This window comes from Rhyacophila brunnea, unplaced genomic scaffold, assembly GCF_057557595.1.
Source record: "Rhyacophila brunnea isolate RB1 unplaced genomic scaffold, BYU_Rbru_1.0 scaffold_2, whole genome shotgun sequence".
In the NCBI taxonomy this organism is placed as follows: Eukaryota; Metazoa; Arthropoda; class Insecta; order Trichoptera; family Rhyacophilidae; genus Rhyacophila; species Rhyacophila brunnea.
Window position 1 is genome coordinate 32,898,302 of NW_028232859.1, and position 21,468 is coordinate 32,919,769.

Consider the following 21,468-nt stretch of genomic DNA (forward strand, 5'->3'; position numbering starts at 1 on the left):
GAACTTAGCCTAGGAAAAATTATGATAAACTAGCTGACTCTCGTTGGCTGATTGATTTGGGATTTCTCACAGACATCATGGAAAAATTGAATTCTTTAAATTTGGAGTTGCAGGGGAAAGACAAAAACATAGCTGAAATGATAAGCTCTGTAAAGTCATTTAAAGCTAAATTGGATTTGTTGATATCACATCTGCAGATCAATTCTCTCGTGCATTAACATACGATTAAAATGCTAGGTAACAATGAATTAAACGGGTCATTATTTATTAAGCATCTTCATGTGTTAAAAAACAATTTGAAGAGAGATTTTTGCAGTTTACAGATATCGAGCCAATTGTTTCCTTCTGTATCAATCCTTTTACTTGCCAAATAAATGTAATGGAAATGGCCGCATGTATTGCAGATTTTGTTTACTTTGTTTACGTTTTGTAAATACATTTCTCTGTGTGTATGCAATTTGAATAATAGTTTTATTATTTTGAAACATTTTTTTTTATTATTTATTAATATTATTATGAATATAAGAAAATAAATTATGGGAAAATGAGAAGTTATGGAAGGAGTTTGTCGATTAAAAATAAGTGGTGCCCACCACCCTACCGATATTTTAGAATGTGCTCTAGAGTACAAAAAGGTTGGGAACCCCTGGTTTATGGTGTAAACGGTTAACTCTTAATGCATAAACATTATAATATTTATACTATCAACCGAGGGTTCATCAATCCATTACACGTTATATTATTATTTTAGATAAAATACAAGCTTCACTACTAAATCTGTATAAATTTATCATGATTAGAACCGGTTTCGTCGACTTAGACCGACATTGTCAATATATGCGGATGATACCATTCTTGATTGATAATACAGAATGTGGATTGAAAATAATGTATATAATGTGTGTTATTTTTATTAATATTTTGATGTTTTTTTTTTATCAAAGTATTATTCAAATACGTGTGTACTATGTAATATTGTATATAAATATCGTGTATATTTTACCTCTATATCTTTTTTTTTAATTAATTATGAAGACTATTTTCGGAGAATGTACAATATTTCCATTCGTGTGAACTGAGCCTTCAGATTAGGTAGAGTAAAACGAAGCTTCGGAAGCTTTCGTGGTTGGCTCGTAGCCAACGCAGATCACAGGGTAATCAGATAAAGTATTGCGACACGCGTGGTGGAACAAAGTGGTAAAACTGGCAATATGTCTCGTCTCATCGCGAACGATGAAGCAGGCAAAGGAAATGGAAGTCTTAATGGTTTTTGTCTCTTCGAAATTGACAAAATTATTCCATAATCTCCATCGATTATGTGGTTATGTTTCAATTCTTTGAGCATTTTAATAATTATCTTAGAATGCTATATGTAGTACGCAGAAATGGCTATAGCTTTGAAATATAAGGCAATAATCCATGGTTTGATTTCATGAAAAAATATAATATATGCCATTTATTCAGGGTTTTTTATTGTTTTTGCTTCTAAGACCAATTTCGTTGTATTTAAAAAAATGACATCTTATTTCGGACTTGAATATCTCTCTAAATAGTTTTTTTTGTCCGTATTGTTTTTTGTATTATATATTTATTAATTAGAATCATTTATTTTTATTAGCTCGCCGTACTTTTCTCTCTCATGGTTACTTTTTATTATAAAGTCTCTCAGTACACTCAGTTAAAGCATACTTGAGTGCTTGGTGACCTCAGTCTTTGGTATCTGCTCCTGAGACATTCCTAGGCATCAAAAACTACTCCTGCTTCATATCCAAACGTAGGGACTTGTGATACGCTTGATTAAAATTGAGCGCAGTGCGGGGCGGATTGATTTGGAGGGATCTATATACTGTGTTATTTATTTTCTTTGCTACAACATTGTGTTACCATATTAATTTCTAAATATGAAATTAAATATTTTAAAATACCGATTTTAGAAATACATATTTATAAATAATTCTCCTTCATTATTTTCTTATGTAACTTTAGCTATATCTAAAATATAATATCGATTACAATATCATAAAATATTTCGAACATATTATATACGTGACTTGAAAATACAGAAAGAAACAAGAATACGTACGATTTTTTTTAAAGGATACTACAATATAATATCGTCTCTGTTCTGGCAGAACATACTAACTGGAGAATACTAGTTTTGAGTAATTTGACTTTGAAGTTGTTAAAATGTTTGAAATAATGATCTATCATGTGAGTTTATTAAGTAATCGAAAAAAGGATGACTTTAAAATAAAGACTGTTTATTTATTAAGAAGGTTTCCAGACGGTAAAGTTTGAAATAAGGAATAGTTTGGTACTAACTCAATATGTAATTTTTTCGAATTAGTGTGTTCTGCCAGAACAGTGACGATATATTTATTTATTACAATATTTTAAAAATATCAATTAGTATTAAAATCAATTATATACATACCTTGAATTCATTTAAGTATTCAATATTAAAATTAATAGCATTATCTGATCATAAATAATACTTTTTTAATGCTAAGGGATTACTTTTTAAGCTTATAAATTTTATAATTTATTTCAACAAAAAATATTAATTACACTTTATCTAAATATGTCAATTGATATAAATATTTGATTACAATGTATATAAAAATTTACACAATAACCTGAGTAATACTAAATTAATTAAATTAGATATTTTTCTACAAATGTACAACTCAGCATTCTTTTAAATTAAACTATAAATTGATTTTGAAGAAGTTTTTTACTATTCAATCTCAATATTTTGATCTATGATCCGAGTTTCGCCTTTTGGTTGATCTAAAAACATTTTTCAAACATTCATTTTTATTTTTTAACCGTATTCTATGCCTAGTGTGCATTTACCGTAAATCACCGAGAATGGTTAGTGCCTCAAGCCGCCAAGTGTCAAAACATGAAACCCAGGTCGCAAAAAAATGAATCAAATAAATTAGTACAAAACCTAAAACAATTATAATTTATATTCAATTGAGTACTCACCCTTTGTTGATAATATTAATTAACTCAATGAAATAAATGAATATAATGCATACGTTCAATCTATCTGTGGCATACATAGTCAATTCAGATAAAGCCAATTATTAAATTTAAAAAATATGTTATAACTTGTAAGACTTCTGTGAAAAATAAAATAATTCAACCTCTCGTACTCTTGCAGTCTAGTTAGTTGTTCAATTATCTTCCCCAGATTTCAGATGAACGTAGTATATGTAATAGTACAGTTAGTTGGCATAGCACCCACTAATATTGCATTGTACCCGTATATATGCAATACTATTACTTTGAAACAAAATACTTGTAGAGGTATAAATCTAGTGCGGAGTTTATTAATCCTTTGACTTTGCCAGTCTTTGCCTACTATCAAATAAGAGACTCGTAAGCTTTGTCGGGTTGAATTTCTATACACAAAGACAAAGTAAAATATTTCTCATGCAATATGATAATACCTAATTGTTTTTATTGTATATTTTTGTTGTTTTTATATTAAAACATAAAATACAGCAGCAATACAAAGCAAAATACTTACCTATTGTAAATATTTAAAGAAATAATATATTATATCATGGTTTATATTAGTATATAGGTAGCCAAATTATAAATATCGTATAGCATTAGACGTCGTAAAATAAATACAATGGCATCATAAAATCTACGTGACAGATTAGGAAAATTAAGAGAGGAGAAGAAAAAAGTAAAATATATAAAAAACTGAACTGGAACATCAAAATAGTGTCGATTTAACCTAAAATATTGTATCCACTATTTGTTAACGTAATGCCAAATCACCAGTAAAATTGATAGATTTTTTAAATTAAACCCTTTTTCTTTAATGAAAAATGTAAAATATTTATTAATGTAGCATATAACATTGCAGAACCTTAGAACCTAATAAAAGAAAATAGAAAAATATTTGTACCAAATGGAATTTAAACTCACAACCTGTAATCTTTACGCCATGTCCGGCGATTCGGAATTGCGATGGTTGTGGGTAAACCACTAGCTTTTCAAAACGGAAGTCCCAGCCTCAATGCCCGCTGAGGTTACAAGTTCATACCTAGTCAACAAGCCTGGTTGGTTTTGTGATTGTTTCACCACTACTAATATTTTATTTACCGATTACTTATGTTTCATTGACTCTACAGTGTGATTTGAATGTTTCATGAAAAGATTTCTTTATACTTATATATTATACAGAGAAAAGGTCGTTAGCCATTTACCTACTTAACTTATTAACTATATTATATACTAGTGTATTTTACTATTTCTACACTATTAATTTAATGTAATGGGCCACATGGCATGCTGTAGTGCGGTATTTTTCAAATTTTTTTCCGCGGCACCTCTCTGGGGGTTCTGCGAGTCAAAAAAAATCGACAAATAGACCTAAACTTTCACTAATTGTGTAAAAAAATGTAATTGTTTTTAAATATATTTTTATAAGGATGGGATGGGGCTCCCCGAAAAATACTTATAATTCTAAGGATTCCGTGAGTCCACAAAGTTTTAAGACGATACAAAGCGTTAGCGTTACAAAAATTCCCATGTCATGCAAAACTATTTTTTATTTGCTTCTGAGCTATTTCAATAAATAAACTGCCATTTATTTACTTTATTCTGTATAAAATAATATTTTTTGGGGCTAATTTAATGTATCACAGTACTAAATCTTCTTGGTTGATTAGGTTAGATCAAATTTCTTTATTGACCACATAGCACTTTTATGATTGCATTTAAACCAGCTGACGGTAAAAAAATCGTTTAGGCATATCACGATTTTACCTTAAATAAAAATATCACTTTCCAAATAAACACAATAGCTACTTTTATATAATAATTTATATACTAGGCACCCACAATAATTCATGATACCTGAGTGTCATGTTTTATTTTCATTTATATTACAATATTTACATCAATAATAAAATTTGACTATCGCCAAAAGTCTACTACAATAACGTTAGTTATGTCATTAATATTATTTGATCATAAAATAGATTGCCTCCTGATTGGTGAAATTTAAATTAAGAAATAAATAATAGATGGATTGAGAGCTTTAAGCACTCCAACGTCCAACTTTTTTGTAGTTTTTTTCTAATGGGTAGATTTCTGAGGTTATTCAATTTAGGATTATCTTTCACTTTTAACAATAATAATTGGTTATAATTTCATTCAAATAAATTATACATATCCAACGATGCTTAATTCATTCTTGAATACTACTTATTTAAATATTTATAATCTAATTATAAATAACATTTTACTGCAATTAGAGTACCAATTATATAAATATACCACTCAGTTTTCCTTGGAATATACTTTTTGAAAACTATTAAACAAAAACAAAATAATAATTATGTTTCATACTTATTTAAAGTACTGAATATTTTAATCCAATAGCCATGCTAACTTATGTATTTAACATAATATACTAAATGAGCGTGTATACAATATAATACCTCATTGTCCATCTAAGTATAATAATAATCATTGATATTTACTGTGAGAATAATAAAAAGGATTTCCTTATTTATATAATATACTATTAAAGTATATCAATATGGTATTTAGTACTTGGATATATCAAAACCTTAAGGCGTAAGATAATTTAATAATAATAATTATTGAGAGAAATTGCTCACTCGCTCTATTGCTTACCTCAAAAAACCTTTTATATCCGTATCATTTAATGAAACTCATCATATTTTTTTTATTAGTTTTTCATTAGGTAGAATACAAGGAAGCTTCATTATTAAAAGCTGTATTCAAGAATAATGCTTTGATTTCATTTACAGCACGTATTTTATTAAGAATTGATTTGTTTTATAACTTCATAGCATTCACTAAAAGATTTAGAATATAAAAGCTATTATTTATGAATATTTATAACACTACTCACACTACTTACTTACATCAAAAAAAAATTTTTTTTGTAATAAATTGTACTTATTTTATTTAATTTTTTGTTATTATTATTATTATATTTTATTTCTATATTCTCTTCTTCTATCTTGTGAGGGTAATGTTTGACTTATATTGTAACTCTCATGTTGTGTTACGTCGTGAATTTAGATTTGTTATTTCCACAATGTTTTGTATTCTTAAATAAAATAAATAAATTACTACAATATTGTATGGCTATCTTCTTTAGCAGAAAATATATTACAGTAAAATATATCATGTTTCCAAGCAAATTACGTTTTATTTCAAAATATATGAATTTAATCATCCAGCTATGATATAAAGTTATAATCTTACATGATAGATTGCAATTCTGATACTTTATTTACCTATGTACCTTATTAACTGCAGCTAAGAATAAATTAAAGTAATTTTATAGCGATTTTCATTATATAATATGGTTCTCCTAAGAATTTTCAACGTGATTCAAATATCATCGCATAAGGTAATTTTTCTCCCTATTCCTTTATGGATAAAAGTTAAGTGCACTCCTTTTCGTTTTATAGTGGAACTAGAATACCGTGCCAACGTGATCACTTTATGTACTCACTACCTACCTATTTGATTTCGATGTCGATAAAATATGGAAGGGTTCAGCTTGGGATTTTTATTTCCGTGTGTGAATGTAGATTTCCATCAAGAAATATACGTTTTAGAATAAAACTTCTTTTTTCATACACATATTATAATACTTACGCATATTGTAATACTTTTAAAAATATATGGATAATGGAATCATTACATAATTATAATGCTTTTAAAATGATCCTCACAATAATTTTATGAATAATACCTCTGACTATTAATTATTATTCTTTTCCAATATCTTATAAATCATAAAACGTATATCTAATAATCTTAAACGATTTAATTGCTATTATTCACGTATCATTATAGTAAAATAAAACTTTTAAAATGCTTTATAAGTCCGTGGTTACATTTATATAGATAAAGGTCTAAAAGTATGCCGTTTTTATATAGTCAGATGTTTTTTTTTTTGTAAAAAGCCTCGAAAATAAACTATCAATCTGGAAGACCCTTACACCAGTTGATTGAATGTTTCCTCTCACATATTGCAGAGTCAACCGTATGTCATGGAAGGTAAGGTCTATGCTATTCGGTTGCTAATAAAATCCGATAAGTGTAGGCCTTCCCGGTCTACGAGCTGAATATCAATGAACGGTCGAGCAAAGTCATATTTACACAAGTTCTGACCAGCAGATGGACGCCCTCTATTGGCTCAATAATCTTAAAAATATATCCAATACTAACGTAAAATTTTCATTTAACTATTTTCTAGTAATAATCATGTACATTATGGATTAAACCACAGTATTATATATATTATAATCAATAAATACTTTTTATATTCCTTGACAATCAAATTGCCAACGATTTTTCACATTACTGATAATATGCATTGAGGTGAAATAAATAAAACGTAATGCACATGCGTAAGGTCTACTCTGGCTGCTCATTCGGGGGTTTTAGGGTCAATTTTCGGTGAGATTACAGTACAAATATGTATTGTTTTCAATACCTGGTATTTTTATGATTATTTTTCTTATGCCTACTACTGCATTGCTTTTTTTACTACAAAACTATCATTGAACTTTATGGCATGTTGTAGTGTTTATTTATTTTAATGATTAAATATAATGCTTAAAGATAATAAAAAAAGTTTACACACTAATTTGAGTATTATTTTAATGTATAATGTGGAGTATTATATAAAATTAAATAAATAAATCAATAATATTATGAAAAATACATTTTAAATAATATATAATATTTAGAAATAATATAAATTGTCTTCAATGTTTTTTATAGTGTAATCGATATTAGCCGTCTTAAATTTACAGATGTTTCTAATTAAAACTGAGTGAAAATATCTTCGAATAAAAACATAAAAATTGATCCAACAACATTGCTGTTGTAACTAAGGAATTCAGCCCTAAGGTTTTTTTATTTCCGGTTTGTTTTGACACCGATTTTGTGTCTTTGAACGAATTTTCCTCCGATTGCTTTTTATACTACTTTTCCTTTCAAACGGCAACGTTACAAAATATTCAATATCCGGAGTTGTGAATATTTACGCTGACAATAAAATGTATATACGTAAAAAAAAGTTTTATTTTGAATATTTTTCTTATCGGTTAAAAGACTGTTTTTTTAGTTTTGAGTAGGTACGCCGAATAAATAATAAATATAATTAATTTAACTTTTAAACTTACTTGATGAAAATAAGATAATCTCTCAACATTATATATAATTTATGAAATGATCACCTCTATGTTTCAAAATAGTAATTGCACTTTTTTACTATAATGGATTATTTTTATACCATTATGTGTTAAAATGTAATATCAAACAGTTTTGTTTTAATAATATATTTTAAATTTTCCCTTTAAAATAAAAGATTTATATGCTAATTATTATCTATAAATAAAAATAAGTAAATACTTTCTCTAGGTATGTACGTTGAAATGGTCGCATGTAAAAGGGATGTTACTTACTCGCGTCTATCCACGCACGTGCCAAAACTATAAAACCCGATATCATTGGATTGTCAGATAGAAAGTAGTCAACCCCTTTCAAGGAACCGTAAACATTGCCTAATTTACACCCTACGGCATACAGTGTTATTTAGTTACCTTACCATATATTCTAACCAAAGTTTTCTAGTAATAACATAAAACCAAACAAATAGTTGACGGGATTATTAAAAGATACACATATTATTAAAGTATGTAGGCAGATTCAATAAAGAGTGTCACATAAGTATTAAAATTTTCTGTATGATTCATTTAATAAAAAAACATATATAAGAAATATCGAATCTCTAAGATGAGATTTATAAAATAGCAATGCTTCTAAAATTTGTTTAGCTTTTCATTGAAAAAAAAAAACAATTCTTTTGACTGCACAGCTACACTGTGATATTGGAAGTTATGAATAAACATATCACTGGTTTTAATTATGTTTAATAGTTATAACGTCTGTAAAAACGGCTGGTATCATGAATACATATGACAATTTGATAAAGCTCTGAAGAAGCTTTTTTGAACCCAGTAAGTAGAGTGGATCTAAAGAATAAGCTCAACTTGAAAACCTACCTACAATGTAACTAAGCTATCTATATATATATAAACTCATATAATATAACTGCAATGGCATGGTATGCCTACTGCATAGAGATGACATGCGTTCTGAAAATAATATCTAGGTGGGAACGTGGGAAGTAAAAGGTGGATAAGTCACAGCTCCGCTGAGTAAAAGAGATTTTTTGTAGAAGATTGGCGTAGATTATTGGTCACAGATTGCTGTTAATTGATGAGAATTATTGACTAGACTAAAGGTAGCTTCGAGCTGTGGTATGTGAAAGGTATATCGTTACTATTTGTCAGGCTACAATAATTATTATCAAAATACAAATTCTATGTTAAAATATATAATATTACAATTTATTCTTCGATATGTTTACACAGTTTTTGTTTAGTAACTGATTTATATAATATTGATTTGAAAATTTTATTACAATCCTTATTAAGAAAACAAAAATTAACAATGTGTTGAATAAATGATATAAACTTCTTGTTATACATTTTTTTATCACTATATAGGTACTTGCTTGCAGTAAAATTATAATTGTACGCTGGTCAATTCCATTATATTATGCTCAGTGTACGGTATATTTATACAATCAAAGCTTACACCACATCTGCCGCGGGGGAAAACAAACACAACGGAAGGACTGTGGCAGCAGACATATCCGCTAAGCACATTCCAACAGAGTGAGGTCACCGGAACTTAAAGTTCAACTTCCGGTACATCATCCTCCCGGGTACGAATCCTGGGTGTGCAAAGGGACAGGATCATCTGTGTGAATTGGAATGATTCAATTAAGGGCGCGCTAAGAGGGAATTATTGCTTGTTCGCAGGATACCGCACCGAAATAATGCTTTTTACGATACCCACCGAAAGCTTAAAAGCTTTCATAAAACAAATTTTCATCTACACGGTCATAGTGTATCGAGATTTATTATTATTTATTTCGATTAATCACTGATGAAAAGCATTATTTCTTACATTTATGTATTTATAAATTACTAAACACTCTTATTGTCACACGTATGCATAGTATATCGATACGAAATCACCATCGGCGTATTTAAATATTTCTCCTCCTCAAGCTTTATTCAATCTTCTCGGGCTTTTTTATTTTTTGTGCCACGTAATTCTACCAACTATCAATATTCTATCTAGCGTACCTTGGGACGGCCTTTTGGTGATCGTACGAGTATTATCTTCAACCACTTGATTTTCGCATTTGTATATTGCTCATTCTATATCGACCCATTTTCATTTAAGGGTTTAATTTATACTTATAATGTGGTGGCCTATGATCATTTTATGATAGAACAATATAGAAATGTTCACTCTTTCTGACTATATATTCAATCCTTTTTGACTTGCTTTGTTTGCGTCATGCTCATCTTACCCATGCCACGTTGTGCAACTTTATATTTCTGAATTTCTCTTGTTACTAAGGAACCAAATTTCACATGGCACAATAAGTACACATTGGTTTACCAACCTCCGTTTCAGATACAGTGAGAGATCACACAATATTACATTGTTAAATCGTATTATATAATATATAATATGTGTATGTATGGTCTCGTTGGTAGAATGTAACCTTCCGATTCCATCGGACCGTTCGAATCTCGCGTCTGGAAAAAAATATATGCTGTTTTTTTTCAATGCGTGTGTTATTCACATCTAAAGCCCAATGGATTATTAAAATTGGTTTTATTAATTCCTTTTAAAAAAACACAGTCTTTTTAATCTAAATTTACTTTTTTTACTTAATATTTCAATCTTTTTGGAATGATTTGGTTGTCTGTTCGTACTTCCATAATTATTTAATATGAAAAATTATATTACGAAAACACTACAGAAATTTGTTCATACTACACAATAAAAAAAAACTCTTTTGTAGAGACATGTATTTTCAGGAACTCCTCTACAGTGAAAAATAATTTATTTATATTTAACACAAAAATAAAGGAGTTTGAAGTTTTCGGTGTATATTTTTATGTTGAAAGCTGTTGAGCTTTTTTTTAAATTTGCAAATATATTTTCGCAATTTTTACGTCATTTTCCTTTCTTGTTTTCGTGAATTAAAAACAGGTTTTGTTAAAGGAAATTCATTATCGCTTGATAAATAAACAAAATTAAGCAATTTTCTTTAATGTGGTTATTATTAAAGTCGTTCATTTTTTTTCTCAACAATGGAGAACAAACATTTGGTTTTTTATCATTATATTGCCATCATTAAAGGTAAGTATTTAGAAAAAATAAAAAGAATAATAGCCATATTTAATAATTTTGAAATATTCAATTCATTTTCGCTAAATAAATATAAATTATTACAACTTATATTTTCGAATGTTTTATGTAAATATAAGGTCCAATTTATGATTACTTACTTGTATCGTAAATTGTGAAAAAAAACAAAACACAATAAAAAATCATTTAAAAGCATTTTTAATGAAAATAATATCAGCGGGATTGAAGTTTCAAACTCAAATATAATGAAATTGAAAAACTTTTACCTCTGACTTACTTGTAGTAGGTAGAAATTTTCCGACGGCTTGTATGAGAAAATAGAAAAACCAATTCTGCTCCGTGCATTATATTTTCCATGTACGCTCGTTTTGTGAAAATATTTATGCATCTTAATAACTGAAACGTAAGCTCAAAGTGGTTCATGCTTATAAAATGTATGAAACAAAAAAAAAGAATTGTTCGAGATACAAGGTAAAATTTGCAAGAAAGAATGGTTGCAGGAACTGCAAATGTAATTGCAATGCAAAGAAAGATCTCGTTTTAAATTCAAATAACAATATAATGAGAAAAAAATCTAGCAATGCATCTCTTTGTACTTAAAATCCCCTTTAACAGTGTTTATTAATTAATAAAAAACAGTAAATGAATATAAAATATGTATCTACTTATATAAATAAATATATATATTGTAGTATTTTGGTTTAAAAAAATTGAACTTTGTATTATGAATACCTACATCAAAGGTGAAAAAAACTGATAGAACTGGCAGTTTAGGTACAAAATCTGAACATAACTATTTTTCGTCAATGTCGGACTGAATACATACTGATTCTGAGGAACAATTATTGTAAGACGTCTTTAAAGATAGAGAAAGTTTTTACGCGCATCACATCAAAGCCTGTTGCAACAGCTGACCTTAAAAGTATGTAAATATAAAGTAGGTAAAAACTCCATTACCTACCTATTTAGTCAGAGGTTACAACAAAAAATACAATAAGTATAATAGTACAGAGCTTGAATCCATTAGAATTTAAATTCAAATTCCATCAAGTACCTTTGGTCGAAAGTATTAATATAATAAAATATAAATCAAACACTGATACACAACAGCCAAACGATCTAAGTGATAAGATTTATTTATTTTATTGACCGATATTTTCATGTTAATTAAGATGTTATTAGTTTATAATAGGTACTGTATAAATATCTAAGAACTAAATATATTTTAATTAAAATCATTTATTTATTTCCTCACCTACAATTCAGACGTGGGTGTCCTGCAAATACTTATTGTTTATATTTATTTTATATATAACTATACAATCCAAATTATGATGGTTTTTAAACAAAATTATTTTTGATAATTTTACTTTAATTGAATCATTTACGTTGACAGCTGTTTCGGGTCATAAACCAATCTTCGGAACGGTTGACCATAACAATTTAATTAAGTACCTTTTTATTTTAGCATTTAGTTAGCAATCACTGTTATTTCCTAACACTATTTCCTTTAAAAATAATTAATATATAAACTATATATTTTTTACAAGATATTTTAAAAGATACGATAATAAAGATAACGACCGTGTAGTAAATATAACTGTGGAAATGACACTAAAAATAAAATATAATAATACGACATCATTAGGTATTTGTTATTATTTCTAATAATATTTATCTTTCCACCAAGTAATAATAGAACATACAGGTAAAACGTTAGTATGTACCTATATAATAGTAATATAACTAGTAATGTTATAGAATTGTGAGTTTTGACCCACACTTTTACGATAAGGTAAGTAAGTAAATAAGATAAACAAAGTAAATATATTCACACGATCTACTCTATAATATACTTCAAGTATGATATGTATTTTTATAGCTTTGAACTTTTTCTGAGGGTTCAAAATTTTATGCAGTTTTTATGACAGTCCAAAATTATTATTCTTCCACAAAAGGAGCCTCGAGAATGTCTTATTCATTCAAATTCATCTCCGCCGCCATTGTGTAAGTATATACGTTTTCTACCACATATACTTATATAAATCGACTTACTCATATTTATTTTACAAAAATATAAATGTTCTATTCTGTCAAATTAAGCTAACCATAATATGCTATAATAATCAATGTTATTTTAATTCGTGTCTTCAAATCGTGTTTTTTAAATATATATTTGGCAATACATAGTAATATTAAGTATAATATTAGTATATTCATTGTCTTAATGTAACTATTCAAAAACACTTTTCATAACATTAACTGATGCCATTCTTAAGGATAAAAAGTAAAATAGAAATTATCTATAATGCGCAACGGAAATACATTTATATACTATTTAACAGTTCACTCAAAAATATGTAAAATACTTATATATATTTAAATTACCCACATACTTTCTATTCACTAAAATTATTTCTAATTGGTGCCTGTTTTATTATTTTTATAAACAGCGTATAAACACTTATAAAAGTTCTAATGGATTTAAGTTTTGTCCTATTCCATTTGAGTTGTTTTCTGCAACCCGGGTTTCACCTTTCGGCATATTCATGCACTATGTGCACTAACCAAAAGGTAAATACACACTGACACTGTATTTAGGTATATATGTGGGCTTATTCGTGAATTTGTAATATTAAAAATATTACAAATTTAAAAAAGTGGAGTATAAGAATATTTTTTTTTTAACAAATATGACTTTTAAAGACTGATATTATTGATATAACTCACTAGTTAACTCCATTAAATCAATACGTTGCCATTTTTTCTCCCAGTATTAACGATTTCACACCTCTTGAATGTAATGTAATTGATTATTATCTAATGATCTATTATTAGGGATTTGACGATGTATACGCCTATTGATTGTATTATTAGTAATAGGGATTTTTTACAAATACATAATTTTTTGTTCGTTATATTTTTATTGTGATCCTTGACTTGAGTGGAAGATGGTAAAATTTTTACCTACCTTATTACATAAATTGGAATTAACTTATTCGTTGTTAGTATGTATTTACCTTTTGGTGAGTACACATAGTGTATGAAGTTGATGCCAAAACGTGAAACCCGCGAAACTTAAATCCAATTTAAATTCAAATTCCTTCAAGTACGGTCGATAGTATTAACAATAATATTTATAAACGTTTTACCATTTCCGTTCAACTATGGACATTTACTAAATATTTATACTAGTAACTAAGATTGATTGCTATTTTAAGCCATCAAGTCTACCTACACGGTGGATTCAAATAAATGTTATATTTTCTCAAAATATTTATTTATTTCATGTAAATTCAAATCCAACATTCCAATCTTCAATTGAATCCATTCAAATTGAGTTCCACAGAATAGAGTACGAATATTATAGTTTTCTTTCCAATATGGGTACATACTAAATACTAAACTATACTAAAATAAGATATGGAAGAGTTTATTTATGTACTTAGTATTAATTATTATAGCGAATAATAGAGAACGTCACTAAGAAAGAATTATTGTTTTTTTGACACCGTGCAGCAATTTAAATTAATAAATGCTATTAATTACTATATCGTCCATACAAAAGCATACTTTCATAAATGAATATAATGCGTAATATCTGTGATATCATAATATGCCTCAAACAATCCCGTGAGAGCTTCCCTATTGTCACAGTCATCGTAGCAGGAAGCACCTCACATCCGTCCCATAATACACTGCACTAATGTTCTCTATGAATATTTTATCTATGTATATGGCTGTATTTTTCAAGAAACATTTTTATCTCAAACAGTCCTTAAGTGCTATACGTAATATTAAAAATTAAATCTCTTTCAAAAATAGAACAGTCTTTTTCCTAATCGAATATTTTATATTTTTTTACCAATGGGCGTTATAGTCTGAAAAGTCAAGTGATCAAGTCTCTCCTTTCATCAATCCAGTAGAGTCGTAGTCTTCACACAATTGCTTTCTACCTGGGCGATAAGTGAGAATTATTTTCAAAACTTGTACCTATTATGGTTGAGCTTACCATAATCTTGAAACTCTACACCGGGACAAGAATGGGAGATAGGTCAAAGAAACAAATTTAACAACTAAAAATTGTTTTTTATTAAAAGAAGAATTCTGCTGCAGCAGAAATTTTAATTGTTTTATTTATTTATTGTACCTATTAGTCGTACTTCTCGCAGGAATGAGTTTTTTTTAACATTTACTCATAAAAAAAGTTGCACGTAATGCCGAAATGGCCAATTTAGTTACTCGAACTGTGTATATATGAACATATTTATATATTATCCAAACAAGAGCTTCGATTTCAATTCGCAGACCATCAACAGCAGATTGAAGTGTACTGTGCACAATATATGCTCAAAATCCAATGCCGATGATATTGACACCAACTACTTGTTTGCATCAGCTGTTAACGTTATTTTGCCATCTTCTATGTACGCCTCCAAAATTCGTGTTACAATAAAATTGTTTCTACAAAATGCATTTTTTATCAATCTCATGACGATGCACTGTTCAAATTATGTTTTCAGTCATCATTTTTGATGTCTCGCTGTGAATAGACTCAAAATCAAGCAGTTTTACATGTATACCTTCCAATGGTAACAACAACAGGCGCCAGTTTTACTTCTTTTCTATTTGAAGTGTTGTTAGTAACACTTACAAAATGCGTCTTCTATCTAAAGCCAATCATAATAATGTATTATTGCCAATCATTCATTCGCGGAATAACAGCCGGGACAAAATTCCAAACAGGCCGGGACCAATGTGTGAAACCGGGACAATCCGGTAAAACCGAGACGTATGGTAAGCCTAACTATGGCGGACATTTTCTACTATTCCAATTAGGTATATTATTATACCTGAGCCACCACAGTTCTTTAATATGATGTATATAATGCTTTGGTGAACTCTATATATTGTAGAGCTTTTCATTGTCTCTTTGTTTCTTATATTATTTCTGCCTGGGAACGTTTTATTTAATATGTAATGTATTAGGCATTTAAAATTACAATACCCACAATACATAAAATAAAAAAATACGTATTTTAAAATAGTTCCACAGTATTAATATTTTAATTGATATTCTCTACCTTCATACTAATTTATCTATCGATTTATTACTATATTGTATACTAAGTAGCATTAGTGTACCATATTATAGAATATAAGTGTATTAATAAAAGTCAAATCAACAAACAAATTATGTTTTTTAAGCCAGAGATAATTGCAATTTAATTAAAGTATTTTAATGTAAAGAAATTTTGATTTTGCAAAATGTTCAGTCACAATGAAAACTGATTGCACAAGGGAGAAATGGTAAGAAAAAATCTATTCTGTAACTAAATTTCATCTCAAAAATTATAAAATATAACGACACTGTCAAAGTAAAGCTACGAAGCATTTTTTACGTTATTTTTTCGCAGGCAAAAAAAGATAACAAAAGTGGTGGATGGCGTATTATATTCGAAATAAAGTACGCCGCAGCGCAAGCAATTTGTCCGAACAGCGTTCAAGATCCCTTCTGTAAATTTTAATACGTTTTGGTATATTCGTATTCTAGGAAAAGTTAAGATAAACATTTGGTTAACGTTCGTTTATAACGTTCAGTGTTCGCAAATATCCTGGACTCGCGTCGTATAATATACCTATACTGTACATTGCTTTGCATAAACGGTCATAAAATTCTCTTATTCTATATTAAAAATTGAACCGAACTCTTTGGCATATGGCAAAGATTTCCAATATTGCCAATATCAAAAATATGTTTACATTTTTTTTATCTTCTTTAGGAATAAAATATAATGCGTAATGGCTTATTTGACTTCATTTTGATAGACTGAAAACAACCATACGTATTATTTGAAAAGAAAATAATAATGTCAGAAAATAATAAAATTTTTATGGACTTTACAAAATCGTCAATCAAGAAATTATAATCGATGATATGAATAGAATAAGTACTACCAAATTGAAAGTAAATGTTAATTTATTAACATTTATTTGATTTAAATAATGTCAGATGCCTACGTATTAAAAAAATGTATTTTAGATTTTGTTGTTGAATTATTAATAACCATGTCCTTCTTTTTTCGTACAAGGTTTAGTAATTTTGAACAATCACAAACACCCAGACTTTGAGAACATCACATAAATATTGTATCCTCACCGAAAATCGAACCCAAAACTCTCGGGTGGAAGGCCAGCGCCTTATGCACTGCATCACGAGAGTCGCCTGTATCTTAGAATTAACGAATATTTTTTTTTTGTTTAGATTAGAACCTACGAAAAGATTAACTGTCAATCTGACTCACTTTTTGACATTCGGTATAGTCTGATAAATAATCATAAATAGAGTGGTAAATTTATTTAAAAATAAAGATTTTTGACGCACCACCTAGAGTCACCTCCAAATAAAATCACACCATTTATGTATGAGCGCATTGTGTCCTTCTCATTTAATATTATAGGTTGCGTTTTTTGAACATGCAATAATAATAATTTCAATACACAGAATTGCATATTTATACTTATTTTAAATTAATTAAAATTGTTTAGACTATACACACACAGTTTATCTATATTTAATATAAACAAATCTGGTTCGTATCAGGTACCATAGTCCCAATTTATATTACACCTCAATGTAAAATATATATATATATATATATATATATATATATATATATATATGTATATATGAATACAGATTAATAATAAAGAAATAAACATTATTCTTATCACTCTGTGTGACTAAAACGTAATAATAATATTACATTATGGTTATATTAAGTGTTTATTGCACGTGTTTGATAAAGTACTACTTGTTTAAGGGAATATTTGAACTACACATTTAACACACAAGTCGTGCTAAAAATACATTCATAAAAAAGGGTAGATCCAGTTTTAACGATATGCAAATTCTCCAGCGTGCTTTGGTAAATTATAAAATAAACGTTAATTAGCGTAAAAATGTAATAACCACAGTTACGCTGTAAACATCACATTATAAAATAAGTTATAAGACACCTGTATTAGCTTATAAAATCAAACAAACGATTTTTTATGATTTGATTATAAATATTACTAAATTATTTTTATATACACGTAATAATTGTACCTATACAAATATTATGTACTTAATTACGTTGGTATGAAAAATACACTGTTTTAAATACATGATTTTCTGCATTTTAGTAACATAACTTACTGAAGTACCCGGTTTCGCACAACGTTGCTTTATTGATAATTATTAATTATACATTAAATTATCGCACAAGACAGTAATAATTAAATTTTTCAGTGCAGACAGCAGTAAAAGTCCAAACAAAAGAGCAGAAAATTAATGTCGAATCTGTGGTAAAAATTCAAAATTGAGAGGAAAAATAAAATACAAACATTCCTTGTATTATATTTTATATAGGTAGATACTACTAGTAGAAGTATCCAATTTTGTATGAGGTTGCTTAATCGATCGATACAAATTTACTAAATACTTAACAAAACAAACATAATATAACTGACTTTTATAAAATAATTTAATACAATATATAACGATGATTATTAATGATTACTTATTATTAATATACATAAACATGAAATAAATATTTTACATGTACATGTATATGTACGTCTTGATAACGTTAACATTAAAAATTAAGTACTAAATTTAATAAGAAACACAATATCATGAGAATAAAATTTAATTAATGAACTTATTTTATATACAAAAATTGTCTATATTAACGTTTTTATACCCAAGCGCTTTAAATCACTTAAAAATACTAGGTTATTTTGGGAAGCAGAGATTGAATTAAATTAGTTTTAATGGACGATTCAATTAAAACTTTTAATAGCATTGCTTTCATTGTTCTCGAAATCTTTAACGGTTGACGATGTTGCAAAGAAATTAAAATTCAAAGCGTTATAAAGACGAACGAGGGATGCATCAAAATAGTAGTCGTATAGCAATTTAGTTTTATAAGTTTTCCAACCGCCAATTTCCAAACAAAGTATTGTTTTGAATATCCATACACTATACATTTTTTATTAAAAAAAAACAATCCGTATTTGATAAGAATTTTTATATATTTTTGAATACCTATTTTAATTATAGTTTAGGTTGAAAATACTCTACTACTTTCAATTTAGTTAATTATTAATTTGAAGACAACTTTCAACTAATGTGATAGTAACCTGAAATAATTTGTACTCATTCAAAAATAATCCGATGATATTACATTAGGTGTAATATATTTTTTACTTTAAGGACATATTATTATATCGGTATGTATAGTTGTTATTAATTCTCCATCAATGCTATATGACATAAAGTTTCTTATTCGGACATTATAACGATATGGTTGTAATTAATGATCAACGTATTTACGTAAATTTTAATTTATTTTATTTTCTAAATAGATTGATAGAGTTACCTATTTTGTAAAATGACTTATGTATGAACTATGAAATGAACATTATTTAATTTGTGGGAAATATAAAGCTTTCTAATATAATAATCCATACATAAACTAATTATTATTTACTTATAAAAATTGAATAATTTCGTCAAAATGTTAAATAAATATTATTTATAATATACCGGCAACACCATTTCGATGATCTACCAATTTGATTACGGTGGATTATTTTCATTCTTATAATAACAAATGAATTCAACGGTAATTAGTCCATAAATATTACATGTATATGTCATAATAATTTCGTATTGTTCTATTCCAGGAGTCCAATGAGCAACGGTTCACTGGTCTTCAATCCGTTTCCGTCGCTGGAGTTCCGGCAGGACGTGCACGGCTCCGTCTACCGGTGTCGGGCGGCCAACGCGGCTGGAGCCGTACTTTCCAGGGACATGCACGTTACAGCAGGTAAAGAAAGCATTTTGATATTTATTTTGTTAATTAAAAAAAACCCATCCGCAAAAGAAGATTCACTGAAACGCGAAATATCGCAGGGTTTTGATTATTTTGCATTTTTTTAGTAAATATTTTTTTTTGCATCAAACTATGAAAAAGATAAAAGCTGTATTATTATGTATTTTTTATTATACGTACTATGTCACCATCTTTCATAAAATAAGTTATAATCATGAAACGTTGGCTAGATAAGTATATATTTTTACATGTGACATTGTATTCCATATTAGATATTCCATTTTTCAAATATCTAATTATGTATTTCCATTTAATACACAATGGCAGATTAAAAAAAAAATGAATGTACCATTTACTACAATTTCTTGAGTATGGAGTGAATAAGATAACTTTTTGAATAAGTACCTGATATTTTTAAACGTTAAAGAAAATTGAATTAAATAAATGTTTGGATATCTATGCACTACATAATATTCAGAAGAAGAAAAAACAAAAAAAAACATCTTAAAAATGAGTATGTTATGTTAAATATATTTAAATATAAATAATCGCGTTCAAAAGAAAAAAATGAGTCTTATAACAATATTCATACGTAGGTAGTATATAGGTATAATATATTTATGGTAGTAGGTATTTACAACTTTTTCACCAAATTTTCTACCAGAACTCTTAATACATTTACGGAAAATTTTATAAAATCATTTTAGCTGGTAAACTTTTTCCGACCTATATAAAAAGTTACTCTTTGAAAATCAGGCACGCATGTTATTTAAGGAATAAATTTGATCATACCAAAGAAAATTGTATAGTACTTAATTTTATATTGAAAATATAATTAAGCAAAGCTGTAAAAGTGCAAATTTATAATACTTTCAATTATTTGGTTAATATCAATTAATCAAGTAAAATGGAGATCAAAGCAACAATAATAATGTACTTATTATTAATGTCAACAAATAATTAATGTTAACGGTTTAAGAAACAAATAATTAAGGTGTTTTAATGAAACGTTATGGTAACTGTATTAAACTATCTATGGAGATAATCAAGACGGATAAAATAGTACACCGGAGATGACGCGTTTAAACGATAAGAGTGTGGTATTGAACACGGGCCAATGACAGAGAAACAGTTAATTATGAGCATCAAACAAAGCAATTATCAGTAAAGTGAGATCATTTTCACTAATATAGTATAACTACTAATAATTGTAGTGTTAAATAAATCTAGATTGATAATTGACATCCACTCATTGGGTAAGCAT

At 27.8% G+C, this 21,468-nt stretch overlaps 1 protein-coding gene across 1 annotated transcript in view; it reads left to right on the forward strand.

Moving 5' to 3' along the window:
• The window catches only part of LOC147072214 (cell adhesion molecule Dscam1-like), a 207,701-nt gene that overhangs the window by 73,831 nt on the left and 112,402 nt on the right, over positions 1 to 21,468 (forward strand). The window contains exon 4 of the mRNA XM_085946707.1: positions 20,056 to 20,198. Coding sequence (XP_085802833.1) covers positions 20,056 to 20,198 — 143 coding nt within the window. The remainder of the gene's footprint in view (positions 1 to 20,055; positions 20,199 to 21,468) is intronic.